Source organism: Styela clava, chromosome 2 (genome assembly GCF_964204865.1).
Source record: "Styela clava chromosome 2, kaStyClav1.hap1.2, whole genome shotgun sequence".
NCBI lineage: Eukaryota > Metazoa > Chordata > Ascidiacea > Stolidobranchia > Styelidae > Styela > Styela clava.
Window position 1 is genome coordinate 11,897,270 of NC_135251.1, and position 18,243 is coordinate 11,915,512.

General features: G+C 34.2%; 2 protein-coding genes across 3 annotated transcripts; both read left to right on the top strand.

Moving 5' to 3' along the window:
* The first annotated feature begins 787 nt into the window (after positions 1 to 787).
* On the top strand, positions 788 to 3,641 carry LOC120336729 (snurportin-1-like). Its single transcript, XM_039404485.2, has 2 exons — positions 788 to 948; positions 1,877 to 3,641. Exons 1-2 carry the CDS (start codon positions 853 to 855, stop codon positions 2,771 to 2,773), a joined length of 993 nt encoding a protein of 330 aa, XP_039260419.2. The 5' UTR covers positions 788 to 852; the 3' UTR covers positions 2,774 to 3,641.
* LOC120336717 (general transcription and DNA repair factor IIH helicase subunit XPD-like) lies at positions 3,636 to 17,755 on the top strand. 2 transcript variants are annotated; one of them, XM_039404472.2, is made up of 19 exons: positions 3,636 to 3,733; positions 4,232 to 4,409; positions 4,757 to 4,908; positions 5,109 to 5,250; positions 6,175 to 6,291; positions 6,816 to 6,939; positions 7,542 to 7,638; positions 8,305 to 8,438; positions 9,019 to 9,187; positions 9,623 to 9,741; positions 10,358 to 10,427; positions 10,954 to 11,023; positions 12,748 to 12,849; positions 13,435 to 13,590; positions 14,223 to 14,345; positions 15,737 to 15,809; positions 16,777 to 16,991; positions 17,394 to 17,537; positions 17,620 to 17,755. In XM_039404472.2, exons 1-19 carry the CDS (start codon positions 3,729 to 3,731, stop codon positions 17,710 to 17,712), a joined length of 2,283 nt encoding a protein of 760 aa, XP_039260406.1. In that variant the 5' UTR covers positions 3,636 to 3,728; the 3' UTR covers positions 17,713 to 17,755. The 2 variants fall into 2 exon arrangements, with proteins under 2 accessions (XP_039260406.1, XP_039260407.1); XM_039404473.2 differs by lacking the exon at positions 3,636 to 3,733 and adding an exon at positions 3,805 to 3,965.
* The last annotated feature ends 488 nt before the right edge of the window (positions 17,756 to 18,243 follow it).

Consider the following 18,243-nt stretch of genomic DNA (forward strand, 5'->3'; position numbering starts at 1 on the left):
CGTAACAAGATGAAATTATAATTATTACATCAAACGTCACGCGGCGGTTAATCGGTTAATTTTACCCGGTTAACGGTCAAAGTGTTTTCCCTAAAATTCCCAGCCCTAATTATTACACGACCGCGAACGTCGAAGTTTGGCTTTATATTCCTGGGAGAACCATGCGTTCATATGGGCGACAGCTAATAAGGAGTGAATTCGGGTTTTTATTCCGATTTTTATTTTTCCACCTTTCTCCCCACCGTTTGTAAATTAGCCTACCTGTCCCAATTTTGAGCTAACAATATTACAATTTCTGACGCCGGAATACGGATATCTATGACTGTATTTGGTGGACGGGCACGTACGTTCTCGTACGGTTTTAACTTTTTTATTAAATTATCCCCGTCCTCCAGGTCTTCTGCATTTTGTTTGTTGTCGTTTCGTTTCTTTCAGAGTGACCAAAATATAATTGTGTGGTTTAAGACGATAGTTGACTCTCTTATTATTTTACTTTTCTACTGTGCCTGTTTTATTTTCGTATTGAATAGTGAATAAAAACAGGTCAAATAATGCGTGAATCCTGAATGTTATATTGAGTTCGAATGATTCAATAAATCGGCAATAATGGCAAATAATAATTCCTTGGTAAAATTTGGGGAAAATTTCGCACAATAATTTGTTACCTTGTAGACTATGACTTTTTCAATTTTACGAAACGTTGTTGGTGCGCTTTATGCGAAACTTGAATTAAAACAATACCCAAATACGACTCCTCAAATTTCTCGTTCCTGTTTGTTAGCAAGAGTCATGGGGTAATTCTCGCGGAATTCAAGAGAATGGAAATTGGAATCACTTGAAATAAATTCAGAAATGAAAATCTCCAGTGGGCCGCGGCACGTTGGATGTGAACCACTGCACTACATGCTGTACCGGTATTTATTATCTTCTGAACCGAGTTTAGCAAACGTGAGTGATTTTTTGGGTCCCGTGTAGTTTCGTATCACTGTAGTCTACCGTACTTCTGTACTTCATGTGTACCGGTACTTCTAGTGGGCGTACCAGCAATCCTCATGTACAGGCATAATTATGGCCATGTAGGCACAAGATCAAATTGGGTCTGTCTTCAAACATCTGCAAGCAATAACTGTAGTTCTGATATTACTGCAATACTGTATTACGGGTCTCGTGTAGTTTCGTACCTAACGTACTTCTAGTAGGCGTAGCATAACAATTTTTTGACATGCCAACCCTAACCCTCACCTGACTACGCCATCCAAAAATTACGTCACAATCACGTCATAGAGCTTGCCAAATTCTCTTACGATCGCCCGAAATGGCATTGGCGCCGACGATAAAGAACTGACTAACGTCAGTGATCTCTCTCCTATCGGGATCGTTGCGACGAGAAAACGAGAGGAATGGCTGTTCGATTTCGGGTTCTCGTCTGCGCGTCTTGGATGACAGTTCGCATAGTTTGAAGGGCTCTATTACGTCACTGTGACGTCGTAATTTTTAGATGGTGTGGTCAGGTGGGGGTTAGGATTGACACGTGAAAAAATTGTTATGCTACGCCCACTAGAAGTATGTTAGGTACGAAACTACATGAGACCCCTGTATTACACCACAAACTACTTTTTTTCTGTATTCAAACCATCCAACAGTCAACCTCCAGTGCATTGTTTTTAGTGAATACTATGAATTGTAACAGTCGCTTTAGCTTGTTTACTATATATTAACAATACGAGTAGTGTAGTTAATGATTGTGCTGCTTTATTTGCCATTGTAAAACTAATCAAAATATACACTTTCTTTTAAAAATCATCGGGAACATTTAATTTTACGCGTGGGTATTTTCTGCGATTCTGTCAGTCACAATTTCGTGTTTTGCTGCTAGCTTCACAGAGGTAGTAATATGGATGAGATTACCGCAGCTCTGAGTGCATCATTCCAAGTATCCAACAATACAAATAGCATTTATGCTGCTCATCCCCGACAAAGTGAATACAAAAAGAAAACTAGTAATGATCAACATACACGACGTCAAAAATATCTTGAATTTCAAAAACAAAAGCGTGTGGATTATAAATTACATGCTCGTCGACTTGCTATGAATGATTGGAGTGATGACGACGAAGAATTTGAAGATGAAAATGAAACAGAAATGGAAGTCATTTCCCACGTCAAACCTCCTCGAAGATATAAAGACCAATTAATGTTATCTGAATGGCTTGTAGATATTCCTCCAGATTTTGAAGAAAATTGGTTAATGATGCTTTGCCCTGTTGGACGTCGCAACCTTGTAGTTGCAGCAAGGGGAAGCACAAATAACTACTCCAAGAGTGGATATCGTATTAATACGTTTACATCAGGACTTCCGGGTGGGAACAAATTGTCTTCATCTGGTTATACATTATTGGATTGTATTTTTTCCGAAGTGGATAAAACTTTCTATATTCTTGATATTATGTGTTGGAATCAACATCCTGTATACGATTGCGATACTGAATTTCGATTTTTTTGGTTAAATAGTAAAATTCAAGAAATGTCTAATAATCCTAACGATTCATATCAATTTAAAGTTTTACCTAATTGTAAATGTACAAAAGAAAATATGAATAAATCACTAGAAAAAGGTTTATCGAAAAATACAGACGGTGTCTTATTTTATCACAAAGAATCTTTTTATACATTTGGCACTACCCCATTAGTTCTATGGTTGAAGCCAGATATGCTTCCAGAAATGCTTGGATTGAAATTACCTGAAATAGAGAATAATTCTGGCATGGAATGAATTTATAAACTCTAAATATATCTAATGCATGGGAGATTTGTTTATAATGTGAACGATAAATTATATAATTATTTTGATGCATTTTCTGTGTGTTTCTAAAAAAACTAATATATTTTCTGATCAATAAAAATATCTGCAACTCATTTAATGATAAACTTATGCCAAAAATCTTCAAAGTGATTATCTTTTCACTAGCTTAAATATGTTCCTTGGGTTTCCACAATTTAACATGGCTGAAGCATGGCCGTGAAGCCGAAATTTGGTGTTTTGCTATCAATGTAGGAATTCGGGTTTGGAGTCAAAATTTGTCTTAAACCAGGCGCAAATTTTTCTCATTGGCATTGGTTGATAATATATCTCTCATGAAATAGTAATTTTCTGATTTTGAAAGTAAATTTAACCCCGTCATAGATGAATTGTGACAAAAGAGGTATTGAAACACCAGTTTAATATTGATTCCTCTCTCAACTCTAGGATAACAGAACAAAGTTATTTTAAAAACATCTAGCATTTAATAACATTCATTCCATTTATTTTGACATTTATCCATACTTTTGACTTTCATGAAATCAAAATTTCGACATTAAAGTGTTCATATGTACTATTCTTAAACTTTCATGAATTTTGAAAATATGATCATAAAATTTGTGAAATATGTTTATCAAAAGTTTGTGAGTACAACAAAATAGTTGAATTAAAGTTGCATTAGGTCTAATAGATGATTGGTTTAATTTCGACTTCAGGAAATGAATTATTATACTTGATTCTGTGTTGCACTGATAAATAGTTATTTTAAAAAGCAATGCACTAGTATAGACTGCTCTGGTAATGTATATTTTTCATAATATTGTTAATTTTTTGCAGACAATATTTGAATATTTATTGATATATTTAATGTAATACTTTCAATTTCTTGGGAGATTTTACCAATACTCGGCTGCCAATCAATGAAAATATGAAGTAAGATATTCCTTCATCAGCTTACATAAAGTCATGGCACCTTTGATTACTCTGCATGGGATTGCTGGACTTCTTGCCATGTAGAGTGGTTCACGTATCCGCTTCGTATTACCAAGTCCGTGCATCTGGAATAAGTGGTTCTCATACCCGACATGGAGTGGTAACAGGAAGAGAGGTCGCGGTTTGCCATATGAATAAGTCATCTTATCGAATTTCCTCTACCTTGGGACGAGTATGAAATTTCTATCCTATATTAAGTGAATGAGTGTCCATAACTTCACATGACATTCGATCAGTTTCACGGTTTTATTGCACAATGTTGAATTCAGAAAGATTGGAATCAAACTAATTTGAATCATATATCTCAAAGACAAATAGTTTATTTTGGAAAGTCCATGATACACACAAATAAACAATGGAGAATTCTTGAGAGTGAGCAAAACCTTTGAAAAGTTACGACATATGTGATAATTTCGAATCTTAATAAATATTTTTCAGGCTCAACATAGATGGACTCCTGGTTTACTTTCCATATGAATTTATATATCCTGAACAATATTCCTATATGCTTGAATTGAAGAAGACACTTGATGCGAAAGGTCATGGAGTGTTGGAAATGCCTTCTGGGACAGGAAAAACTGTTACTTTGTTGTCATTAATCCTGGCATATCATTTGGTAAGAAAACATGATCAAATATATTAGATGATGCAGTGAGTCGAATAACATCCCTGTTATAATGTTAGTGTGAAAAATCATTGCAACTAAATTTTCGGTGCCTAACGATTTAAAAAGTCCTTACTTTTTACATATTATATGAGGCATTATAATTTCTAATTTCTCTCATTTTCAATTTTTTAACATTTTTTAGGTATAATTTTTCTGAAATTACATTGGCCTTAAAAAACTACGTTTCTGTAAACTCGAGTATTTCTCTGTTTTTCTCAATATGGTGCTAGTTTGTTATTAACCTAATGCACCAGTCTTATCTGTAATCAATTTCTAAACTATGACCGGAAAAACAGGAAAATCCTCAGTCTGTTGGGAAGTTGATTTATTGTTCAAGAACTGTTCCTGAGCTTGAAAAAGTTGTTGAAGAATTGCAAAGGCTACTTCTCTATTATAAATCAACTATTGGGGAGGCACCAAGAATACTGGGACTGGCTTTGAGTTCCAGGTAAATTAAGACGAATGTTATTTTTATTGGAAATCCTATAAGATGGTTTTATAACATGGTGGACCCTATCGTGTCGTCCGTTTATCAGGCCATGTCAGATATGATTTTAGTTAGCCAGTTATTTGGTTTCATATGCATGGACTTGAAGAAAAGGCAGGTAATGATATTGTTATATTGCGATACTACATTTTTTTTTCTAGAAAGAATCTTTGCATCAATGCTGATGTGAAAAAACATCAGTACGGTAAAGAAGTTGACAGTCATTGTCACTCCCTCACTGCATCATTTGTCAGACAAAGGCATCAACAGAATGAGGACATTCCCATTTGTGCTTATTTCGAAGTAAGTCATTATGTATTCAATAATTAAACTTTGAAATTTCTATTTCCAAGGGATTTTATGTCGAGGCATTTTATTTTTTTATAGTACGGGGTACTCCCGTAGTATATGTACCAGGTTAGGGTTAGGCTATAATTTTATTTCAATTTTCTTTATTTTAGTTCTATTAGTTCGGGGACTGTCCGTGTTAGCCAAGTGAATATACCCCCTGGCCTCGCTCATAGGTTTCAGTCCCTTTACAGAACTTGATGTAAAATTGGCGAACAAAATTAGAGTAGGCGAACACAAACTTCTGGAGCACCAATTTTTGTGCAGTGGACTTACTAAGTATGATTTTTCATGAAATCGTTCAGAATTTTTCAAAATTGAAACTGATCGGTGATTATTGTTTCAAATTTTGTACATCCATATTTGGAGTCGCTTTTGATTGTGTGATAATCTAACTAGGGCTGTGGCCAGAGTTTGGTATGTTTCTATAGATATTGGAGAGTCATCGTTGTCATTTCAAACGTAATGCTGAATGGTCATGTAAAATTTATGACAGAAACTCAAAGAGCTTCAAATTAACTGAACAACATTCTTTCCATATGGCGTAATTAAATGCAGTGTTGTATGCAAATCTTTTAATACTAAAATTTGGTTATCTCTGAATTAGGAGCTATAATTATAGTCTAATTTTGTCTCAACCTTGAGCCAGAGTCGTTTTTTAAATGGCTTGGATAACTCTACAGCCATGAAGCAATCAGTTTTTTGTATCAAATAAAAAAGTTTAAATTTCTAACTGTCATTACTATATACCTACTATATACCCAAGCTGCTACATAGTGACACTCACGATAATGAACAACAGAATCGCTACATTTCATTGTACTATTGTGATGTAATGGCGATGCCTGGTTTTTAAAATGTCAATCATTCATTTTCCAGAATTTTGATGCATTTGGTAAAGAAGAAGCTCTTCCTGCTGGTGTTTATAATTTAGATGATATGAAAGCATATGGACGTAGGAAGGGATGGTGTCCTTATTTCTTAGCAAGACATAGTGTGAGTTGTAACTTATTATTAAGAGTGGTTCTAACAAGAGGATAGCATTCCTAATCCTGTTTAACAAGATATATAGGGTGTCCATAAAATCTTAATTTTTTTTAAATTACAAAGAAAATTTATCGATACCATATATTGTACTGACCCTCACAGATGTATTAAATGAAGTAAAATACTTAATAAACAATTACTGATTGAAAAACAAGAAACCTGGTTATGATATATTGAGAACTCACTTCATAACAAAATTGAAGTTATAAAGGGCCTTTATGGACACCCTGTGTATGATGTGATAATTTCTATTTGATTGGGATTTGAAATATCTTCAGAATTTGTTGTTCTGAATTATAAATTAATTACTTTTGTATATTATAATAGAACTGGGCTATTCATAATTATTAATATTGGTAATTATTTGTAAAGCTTTACTGTTACAAAAAATTGTTAAATTTCTTGTATGTCATGGTGCAACTAAGTTAGTTTCTCCACCAAGAATTCACAATTTTTATGTTTTTGTGTCACAGATCATGCATGCAAATGTTGTTGTCTACAGTTATCATTACCTTCTTGATCCTAAGATAGCTGATCTTGTATCGAAAGAAATGTCCAAGAATTCAGTTGTGGTTTTTGATGAAGCACACAATATAGGTACTTGTTATTTTATTAAATCCATACATATAAATATTCTAGTTTTGCGCATTTAGGTCGTACTGCCGAATTCTTCATCTGTTGTGTTTGCTATTAATCAATTTTGCCCGCAACTATTGGAACAATCGATTTAAGATTTTAATTATACTGAGATTGAAAATATCGCTAGAAAGCAATTACTTTTATATTTTTTTGAATGAATTCTGTTGTTTTTTACTATGAAACTCGATACTTCATCAAAAATCAAATCAACACTTTTACCCATATTCATGGCTTGACTGCAACAAACTTGATTCACTCAGGGTCGCTAAACCAGTATTGATGCCGTACTTTTGTGCTCATATCATTAATTAAGCGTTGCGCTCTTGTTATCATCCGAAAAGATCATGATCTGATAATCAAAATGATAACCCATTTCTGTGTAATTTAGACATTTTTTGCAGCAAAGTTGTAATTTATGTTAACAGCAAAGTAAAAGTTGGCAAATTTCGATACATAATTTCATTGCAAAACTAAGCCGTTTATTAATTTTTTCTCAAATATGTGCAAATCCAGGGCAATAATATGTGGATTGTTCTATTCATATCAATATTTCTTTTCAGACAATGTCTGCATAGAGTCTATGAGTGTTAATATAAGCAGAAGAACATTAGACAGATGCACTGGAAATCTCAATCAACTTCAGGATCATCTGAGCAAGTATCATGGATATATGAATTTTATGGAATGAATTGATTGATTATGCCAACCAAGTAGTCAATTTTCTGATTTGTTAACAATTCCAGTAGCATATAACTTTTTCGGTGATTGCTAGAAAATAGGAAAATTTCAGATGAGATCACGAAAAAAATGTTTCTTTTTTAGTTTTTATTTCTTTTGAATTTTAGGTTGTTTTAAGTTCTATTTTGACACCTGCATCATGGACGAATGTAGGAAACAGCTTTTAGACTTTGAAAGAAAACATAGGCCCTCAAAAAACTTTGTAAAAATAAATAGCTGTTTAACAAGTTTTCTGATTCTTAGCGATCATCGTGTATTTGAGAACTTGATCTATTAATTCTATGCAAAACTTTATTCTTTTATGCTTCTGAAATTGTCATATAAATTACTTATTAGTGGGTTTCGTCTAATTTTATTCTGAAATTCCATAATTTTTAGCGCAAAATTGGCACTTTTCGAGAAGATGAAAGCCTATTGTTCATTAAATTGCCTGACAATCATCTGAAATTTTTACCTTTTGTTACTTCAAAACTTCTTGGCATGTAATAATGTATTTGGACACAGTGAATTAGTGAAACATTGGTATTGTTACTATTTTAAGAGCTTGCAAAGGTCTTTAATTAATTCTTCATTTTTTTTCCAAAGAATGAAAGAATCAGATGCAAAAAAACTTCAAAATGAGTATCAGAGATTGGTTGAAGGATTAAGAGAAGCAAATGTTGCCAGAACATCTGATGTTGTTTTATCTAATCCCATCCTACCAGACGAGGTTTTACAAGGTGAGATTGGGATGTGAACAAATTGACCCATTTTTATTCAAAATCACAATGCAGTTTCATAAAACTATCATTGTTAATAATTTACTTATTGCACACCTTAATTGAAAGGAAAAGATTGAGAACTGTGGCCTAGAATGTACAAGGTAATAGACTTTTGCAGGTATCACATTATAATGTGGCTGATTGAAGTAGCATGTGCGCTACTGGTCTACTGCTAGTAGAAATATGTTTGATATTTCATGTCATTTTGCGATATAGTTCCAAAATCTTTTATTCAGTTTTTCAGGAAGTCTCAAACTGTGACACTGCTGACAGACTTATTTTACTCTGGTACTGCAAAGGCCATAAGTGCCCACCCACTCTTATATATGAAGTGCAGAAAATTATATTTGAAATGCAAATATAAATCCAATGTGGAAAAATTCAAATTTCTAATCAATTTCACGTTCTGTTCACAGTGTAGTTGATTTTGTATATATTTTTCACTATAAATGTATTTTACGAGGCTGACATGTACGTATATTCTTTTATTCAATATAACACTCCATTAAGCTCCCAATTTTCCCGTCATATATTACAGAAGCAGTACCAGGCAGTATAAGAAACTCGGAACATTTTGTTAAATTTATGAAAAGATTTGTTGAATATTTAAAATCGAGATTACGAGTTCGGCATGTCGTCAGTGAAACTCCGGTATCATTTCTACACGATATTTTCGACAAAGTTTGCATCGCTAAAAAACCTTTGAGGTAAATGAGTGAAATTCCTTTTTCTTTCTTGTTATTGTCTGATAGACCACTTTAACAGTGTCGCTGCTCGATAATCTCTATTGTTTCTTTTCACCTTAAAAATATTTTAATTCATTTTTACTTCCTGAATGTTTAGCACATGTTTCCAGCATGGTTAAAAAATAAACGACTTATTCCCTGATTACTCAAGTCCAGTTTGTTTTAAATATTTAATATTTGAAATAAAATAAAACATCTAAACTTTCGGTGCTCCAGAAGTATACGCACCATGATGTCTCACAACCTGAATCCTAACTGGTACACACATACTATGTTCAGGTTGTGCGCCATCTTGGTGCGCATATTTCTGGAGGTCCAAACAACTTTTCATATTAGAATCACTTTGAATCTACTTATCCATGAAATGTGTTCCATTTCTTAATTTGTATTTTTCAGATTTTGTTCAGAACGTCTTTCGTCACTACTGCGTACACTTGAAATGCCTCAAATTGCAGATTTTTCACCGATTGTCTTAATTTCTAATTTTGCCACGTTAGTAAGCACCTATAACAAAGGTATAGTTTAACTGATATTTATGTTATTTCTGCTTCCCATACTTCTAAAAATACATATTACTCTGGTGCGAGTTGTTGCAGATATCGATTTAATCGTACAAATTCAAAGTTATTTAAAGGGTTACAATTTCATGACATGAAAAAGGATATGATTTTCATCTGCGCATTGGAAATAGCAAATTAACAAGATACCTTGGTCATGTATTGAATCACAACTTTTGTTTTGTGACCAGTCTTTATGCCATCCTGTATGGACATTTTTTGTGAGGGAGATGTAACCAACAAACTGATTAATATCACTATCAAGTAAATACATTCACATTTAACAATGCATATAACACTACGTGCTCCTTATTACAAGCCATATATTGGAAACCATTAGGAACCTCGGGATCATTTCGAAAAAAGGGAGAAACCCTGTGAGTGTGATGGTATGAACTATAAAGTCCAGTAAATATTTTGCAAATGATTCTCCACATTATGATTATTTATGTCATTTTAAGTGTGTTTCAATTTTTCACAAAGTGGGACAGCCATCAAGCCTTTTCTTTCCTGGTTTTTATAGGGCACCATGATCAATGAAACCTATATTACTTCTATTTTCTTCTGTCTGCAGGTTTTGTTTTATTAATTGAACCTTTTGATGATAAAGCACCAACAGTGTTCAATCCAGTTATGCATTTCAGGTAATTGGTAATTTTCTATTCAGATAAGGAGTCACATAAACTAATAACCCAATGAGAACTAATTAAGGCAAATTACCACTTGGCTGTAAAATCTATAAACAAAATACTATTTTGTCAAAAAATATTGTACCATACCTTCTCACCTGAAAATTTTACTCCGTAGACTAACTGATTCATGGACTCATGGCCGAATCTCATAACTGAGTAAAAGAGATATTTTCAAAGAGATATTATATTTTAAATATTTCGTCATTAAAAATAATAGGAAGTACACTAGAGGTATAAACACTGGATATCTTAAAGCAATATATTAATCTGGGAAAAGTCATTTCTATAAGAAGTCTAGAAGTGGTATGATCATACAATCATCAAGCTCCGTTATCATATCTGGCAAAAATGGTACAACATGGTTCTTGTGACTTATTATATAAATAGATACAGTAATACCTGACTGGTATGTGTTAACAAAGCAACACTATTTATTATCCTTTATTACATTTTATCATCTTGATTTCTTATTTCTTAGCTGCATGGATGCCTCCATTGCCATCAAACCTGTGTTTGCAAGATTTCAAAGTGTGATCATCACTTCGGGTGTAAGTTATATGTTCCTCTAATTTAAGAATGGGCAATTACTTTCTGTGTGGGCCAGGTACAGATAATAGTCTTGGTTGCTGGGCTGGAGACTTATAACTAGGGCTGGGCATTTCGAATCGAATAGTAAATTATTCGAATCGGTTGAGAGCAAATTTTCGAATCACCGCCATCTTGTTTTACTCTTTTCGCCAATGGTCGAGGTAAATTTTTCAATTTTTTTTCATTGAAGCCATATTTTTTCAACACAATTCTGACATATGACTCTTTTCTGTATTGAGGTATTGATGAAAACGTGTTTTTTTTTATTGTCAGTGATGTATTCTATGTTTCCAGTAATTTATGTGTCTGGAGGATCTAAAATAATAAGAAAGTTACATACAATTTCATAGCCTTCAAGTATTCGAGATTCGATTCGAAAAAATTATTCGATTCGATTCTGAAATCATCAGGTATTCGAAAATGCCCAGCCCTACTTATAACTCAATATGAAAAACTATGAATAAAAACAGCTAGTCCAACAATTAGGCTGACTTTTATATATTAATAAAAAAGCACAATGTAACAACTGGGGTCATCGTGACGATATTTACATTCATAAAAACTGTAGTCATAATTTCAGCAGACACAAGTGGGCCGGATCCGGCCTGCAGGCAGTAATTTGCCTACCCTGCTCTGATTTGATATACCGTATTTGCTCTTTTTGTAGTCCGGGCAAATATTTTTTAACCAAACTCACTAACCGGGCCCTTATTCAAGCACGGACGCTTGTTATTTTTAAAGTAAATTTATACATAAAAATATATAAAAAATATCTAAATATATATATTTAGATAAGATCGATCGTTACAATAATTAATATATTGTCATTTCCAGTTCTCAAGTATGATTTAAACGAGAATAACGAAAATTTTGACTTTTTCTACACACCGCGGGTAGAAATTCGCAAAAGAAGAAAAGTTTTGCGACGCCCTATCAATATTAAAACGACGCACAAACGACACAGTTTAAAAACCACTGTGTTACGTAATCAATGCTATCTGGTATGTAATTGGACGCCTAAGGCGTGAGTGTTATCTACCAGCGCTTAAAATTCAACAGCGTTGTGGCAAAAGCGCTTCTTATTTTCTATTGTTCTCTACTACTGAAAAATCAGCGTTTACATCGGGCGGGTATTCAAGCACCGGCCCTTATTTATTTTTATGTTCTGTTCACACGGGCCCTCAATCAATCAAGATCGGGCGGTAAAACGAGCATATACGGTAAATGCTTGCACAAAATCCTGTCCATATTTCAATACTGTTCATGTACGAACTTTTGTTTTAAGAAATTACGTTCTTGTAAGAATTGTCTGTTATCAATATTTCAGAAGTAATATTGCGAATAGTTTAATTTCTTTGGGTCCTAATAAATGTGAAAGCCGACTTTCAATTCTGTGGGTGCTATGGACTAACAGTTAAATAGTTGAACTTCTGCTATGTTGGCGTTGCACGGTTAAAATTCTCTGATTCGAATCACAAGTCCAGCACTTCACCCAAGAATTTGGCTCTTCCAACATAAAGTAGCATCTTAGATATTAGCGTTGACATCATTTACGGAGCCTTGTTTCAAAATGAAGGATAAATTGAAGCGTTATATAAATAAATATGTATTTTATATTTATTTTGTCATTGTGATCAATTCGCACTGCTGACTATCATGGCTTAAAAGTCTTTACATTTTGCAGACACTTTCTCCGCTGGACATGTATCCCAGGATTCTTGATTTTCAACCAGTTACCATGGCAACCTTTACTATGACACTTGCTAGACAATGTCTATGTCCTATGGTGAGTTGATTATGTTATTTGAAAATGTGGTAACAAAGAGCAGTTGATAAATTCATATTTTTCAAAGTTCCTAATCTGAGTAATGCTCGCTAATATGACTATGAGCCACTTTTGGTCGATGGTGAAAAGGTCGGTCGACGCATCTGAACTGTGCTCAACCTGTTACTTGATATGATATAGTTCAATTTAATCAGTAATATGGGCAAGTCATTGGTCATACGAGTTTAAAGTCTAGTCCGAAGTCAAGCCTCACTGACAGGTCAATGATTCAAGCCTTCTGAACACTGCTTCCCATACTCGTGGATTTGGATTTTGTGCTTTTGTAAAGCTGACTTCCTCTTGCTCTAGTGTAGTTGAGGTGAACACCAACTATTATTGCTCCGAAATTAGCTTTTTTGTGACGAGGTGAGTTTGAATTCAAGTTATATATGATATACAGTGATGCCTCTGTGCGCAAACGACTCGATACTTGATTCTGTAGTTGATCAAAAAATTCAAGTCAAAAATGCTGCGGTAGTCGGTAGTAACAGAAATTCCGCACTTAAACACCCTACCGTAGTAACACTGTTATACCAAATTCTCTAGGTTGTCACGAGAGGCAACGACCAAGTTGCAATAAGTTCTAAATTTGAGACAAGAGAGGACATTGCTGTGATTCGGAACTATGGAAATCTTCTTGTTGAAATGTGTAGAATTGTTCCGGATGGTGTTGTCTGCTTTTTTGTTTCATATGTGTACATGGTAAGTATATTAGAATTATCGTTGGACCAGAGCTAATGTCTTAGGAAATTGTTGCTAAACATAGAATGGATATTTTCATTCGGGGGGGAATGGATTTTCATATTTATTCTCGGGGAGAGGAAAACTAATTTTTGGTTTAGTCAAATGGTTTCTTGTCCTGATTTTGTCTAGGTACCGGTACATGGTTAGCAAATTATAATTATCTCTGGGCGAGAGATATTCGTCAAAATGCAATTATTGAGGAAATTGTCACCAAACATGAGAGAATTTTGTGTACTTTCACTGTGGTTGCATCCATATTTATTTCTGAAAGAAAAAATGGTGGAGATATGACAAACCATGGCTTCGAATCTAGTTACTGCCTTGGGTATGTGGATAGTTAACCAGATCATTGTTACGTATGTATGAACACCCATGATGGGGAAGCTGTAAATAACCACTGGTTATGTGAACCACCATACATGACTGATGAGTCCAGCATCCACTCATACACAATGATATCTGAATATATGAAATTTTAAATAGCTAGTATGGTCGTAACACTTGTCCGATGTGCCAACCATCCAGTCCTGATTCAAGTTTTAATGATTTTCAAATTTATTTTAATTTTTTAATTGTTCATATTATTTCAGGAGAACATAGTTGCTGCATGGTATGAGCAAGGAATCCTTGAGAATATTCAGAAAAGCAAACTTTTATTCATTGAAACGCAAGATGCTGCTGAAACTAGTATGGCCTTGGATAAGTACCATGAAGTATGTGATATCACTGCGAGCTTTCTGTTTACGTAAAGATGCCAAGTCGCTAATCTATGTAAATAATCAGTCAGTTTGTTCGGCATAACATTCATCTCTATACAAAATTTCGATAATAAATTTAGCAAATTCCAATTTTGTTTTGCCATTTGGTGCAAACTGCCGCTATTTTATTAAGAAATTTCGATAACAAATTTAGCAAATTCCAATTTTGTTTTGCCATTTGGTGCAAACTGCCTCTATTTTAATAAGAAATTTCGATAACAAATTTAGCAAATTCCAATTTTGTTTTGCCATTTGGTGCAAACTGCCTCTATTTTAATAAGAAATTTGGATAACAAATTTAGCAAATTCCAATTTTGTTTTGCAATTTGGTGCAAACTGCCTCTATTTTAATAAGAAATTTCGATAACAAATTTAGCAAATTCCAATTTTGTTTTGCCATTTGGTGCAAACTGCCTCTATTTTAATAAGAAATTTCGATAACAAATTTAGCAAATTCCAATTTTGTTTTGCCATTTGGTGCAAACTGCCTCTATTTTAATAAGAAATTTCGATAACAAATTTAGCAAATTCCAATTTTGTTTTGCCATTTGGTGCAAACTGCCTCTATTTTAATAAGAAATTTCGATAACAAATTCAGCAAATTCCAATTTTGTTTTGCCATTTGGTGCAAACTGCCTCTATTTTAATAAAAAGTCCTATTTTGGTTGAAGTTCATCCCTTATATATCATTGTATTTAATTTAGTCTAATATCTAGAGCAGGGGTCGGCACCCTTTTGTCGCTCGCGGGCCAAAATTATAGATTGCAAGTCATTGGCAGGTCGCTCATATTTTTAGAACGTTGAATATCAAATGGATGACCGATGAATCACATTTTATCACACAGATCAGAAGTTAAATTTTAAGCAGCGCGCGAAGACTGACCATTTGAATATTTTTTGCACCATTAAACCATTTTCATTTAGCATCAACTTTTCTGCATTTTGTTGTTATTTGTCTAAATTATAATTAAATTATAGGCTCATTAAACGAGTAATTGTGAATTATATACTTGTTACGTTATAATATAATTTAGTCTACACGTAAATTCTTTTGCATGAAGAATATAATCGACAGAACAGCTATATTTTGTTACTATAATTCAGTGAAGCGTCGCGGGCCGGATTATATTGCTCCGCGGGCTGGATCTGGGCCGTATGTTGCCGACCTCTGATCTAGAGTTTACGGGACTTGAGCGTGCTTGAATGTACCGATGACTTTTTAAATAATTACTCAATAGTCATATAATGTTGAAATATGTATCCAGTATATAACTTAGAGAACAATACAGTCCGTATCTACATCCTCTCTGTTATTGTCTGATAATTTACTTTTAAAATCCTTTCAGGCCTGTAACAATGGAAGGGGAGCAGTTCTGCTGTCAGTTGCTAGAGGCAAAGTTTCTGAAGGAATTGATTTCAGTAAGTACAAATTATTACGCAAACAATAAATTATTTTTATGAATTTTGGATAATGGACAACTAATAATTACCATATATGCTCGTTTTACCGCCCGATCTTGATTAAGGGCCCGTTTCAATAGCCGCCCGTGTGAACAGAACATAAAAATAAATAAGGGCCGGTGCTTGAATACCCGCCCGATGTAAAAGCTGATTTTTCAGTGGTAGAGAACAATAGAAAATAAGAAGCGCTTTTGTCACAACGCTGTTGTATTTTGAGCGCCGGTAGATAACACTCACGCCTTAGGAGTCCAAGTACATAACAGATAGCATTGATTACGTAACACCATGGTTCTCAAACTGAGCGTCGCGACGCCCAAGTGCGTCGTTTCAATATTGATAGGGCGTCGCAAAACTTTTCTTCTTTTGCGGATTTGTACCCGCGGTGCATAGAAAAAGTCAAAATTTTCGTTATTCTCGTTTAAATCATACTTGAGAACTGGAAAAAAACAATATATTAATTATTGTAACGATCGAAAATAACAAACGCTCGTGCTTGAATAAGGGCCCGGTTAGTGTGTTGGTTGAAAAAATAGGGGCTCGGGCTACAAAACGAGCAAATACGGTATTCTATGCATGACATTGGAATAGAGACCGAGTCAGGTTTCATCTTGTTTTATTTATACTGCAGTCTTGAACCTGGGTCTATGTAATTATTTTCACAATTCACCACACATTGAAACGTTGAAATTCATTATTTCACAATATTTCGTTTCAAACTTTTTCATTTTAAGTGTTAGAGAAATTATGTGATCTGGGCTCAGTCCAAAAACTACCCTTCAACGCAAGCAGTACATATTTTTTTTTTTTTTTTCTGATTTGGCAAGCCAATTAAATTGTCTGTTCTTCTCCCATTCCTAAAAGGAACCGGTCCTTTTTTATCAACTTGTAATGAATATAAATTGTATTTTTTTTTAAATTCATTCAGCTCATCACCTTGGACGAGCTGTCATCATGTTTGGCATTCCTTATGTTTACACTCAGAGTAGAATTTTACGAGCGAGACTTGAGTATCTACGAGACAACTTTCAAATTCGTGAATCTGATTTTCTATCTTTCGATGCACTTCGACATGCAGCACAGTGTGTCGGAAGAGTAATTCGTGGCAAAACTGATTATGGAATTATGGTCTTTGCCGATAAGGTATTGTTCAACATGTTTCATATAAAGTAAGACACTGATCAATATTGCTTATAAGAGATATCAGGGTATACCTGTATATAATTTTTAAGAGAGTTTGCTCAACACACGGTCAGTTGCACTCATTCATGGTAGGAGAGTAATAAAAATATAATTATAATGCCGGATGACTTGTCGTGACAGGTTATATCTCCGCTGGTGATAACCCATCTTTGTTTCAGTCGCCCTTTTAGTGACATAATTGAATTTGAACGAATCTTTGTTTCAGTCGCCCTTTTAGTGACATAATTGAATTTGAATGAATGTATTCATTTGAAATGACAAAGGTCTTATGTGTTATGTAACTTTGCACATACTGCATCAAGATTTTGCTTGAAATCTGACTTTTTATATCATCTGTTCCAGAGATTTGCACGTAGCGACAAGAGAAATAAGTTACCTCGTTGGATACAAGAACATTTGGGAGATAATGTATGCAATTTATCAACTGATGAATGCGTCCATATTGCCAAGAGGTTTTTACGAATTATGGCTCAACCATTTACCAAGGTAACGTGACAGTCAATGATTTCAAAATTGCTTCAAAGTTAACTGAACAAACTCTTGAACATCTATGAACGTTGTTTTGCAGGATGACCAACTTGGATTATCACTGCTAACTCATGAACAACTGGAAACTGGTGAAATGCAGAGAAGAATTCAGCAACTTGCACATCAAGTTTAACATTTTTTATGCACAAAAATAACAATCATTTCTTATTCACTTAGTACTTGTTTGTGTTTGATGTAGGGCGAAGCTGCATATGGATAAGTATTAGGCTAATACATTGAATGAAAGTCAGAAAAATAGGTTAGGTTGTCTGGGTTTTCTCATATGTGTTGGTATTGCATTTGAGGATGAGGTTAGTTGTCAGAATATGCGTATAATAGTGATTTCAATGCATATGATAGTTTGAATATTCCTAAGAGCGTATGGAGTGAAGGCTTGTTGAAACGTTGCTGGTAATAATGTACAAAGAACATGTCTTCCTAGTGTTAGTCAGTCGCACACGGCGAGATGACATGAATTACAAAAAAGGTACTTCGCATGGAGGGTCGGGACTTTAGATACTGTTTATGGCCCTGGTGAGCGACGCCTGTCCAGTACCTGCCTATTTTTAGAGAAAATGTAGTTTGAAGTTTTTATATTTATGCTGGGGAAAGACACGCCTGTCTACTGTGGCATTATTGTACCAAATTCTTCTCATTCCATATG

Bases quoted from the DNA above. Each gene is read 5' to 3' on its own strand.
- LOC120336729 (XM_039404485.2), top strand. From the start codon at position 853: ATGAAAATCTCCAGTGGGCCGCGGCACGTTGGATGTGAACCACTGCAC. The intron at 949-1,876 runs GTGAGTGATTTT...TTTTGCTGCTAG, and splicing joins CTGAACCGAGTTTAGCAAAC to CTTCACAGAGGTAGTAATAT.
- LOC120336717 (XM_039404472.2), top strand. The intron at 6,292-6,815 runs GTGAGTTGTAAC...TTTGTGTCACAG, and splicing joins ATTTCTTAGCAAGACATAGT to ATCATGCATGCAAATGTTGT. The intron at 11,024-12,747 runs GTAAGTTATATG...TACATTTTGCAG, and splicing joins GTGTGATCATCACTTCGGGT to ACACTTTCTCCGCTGGACAT.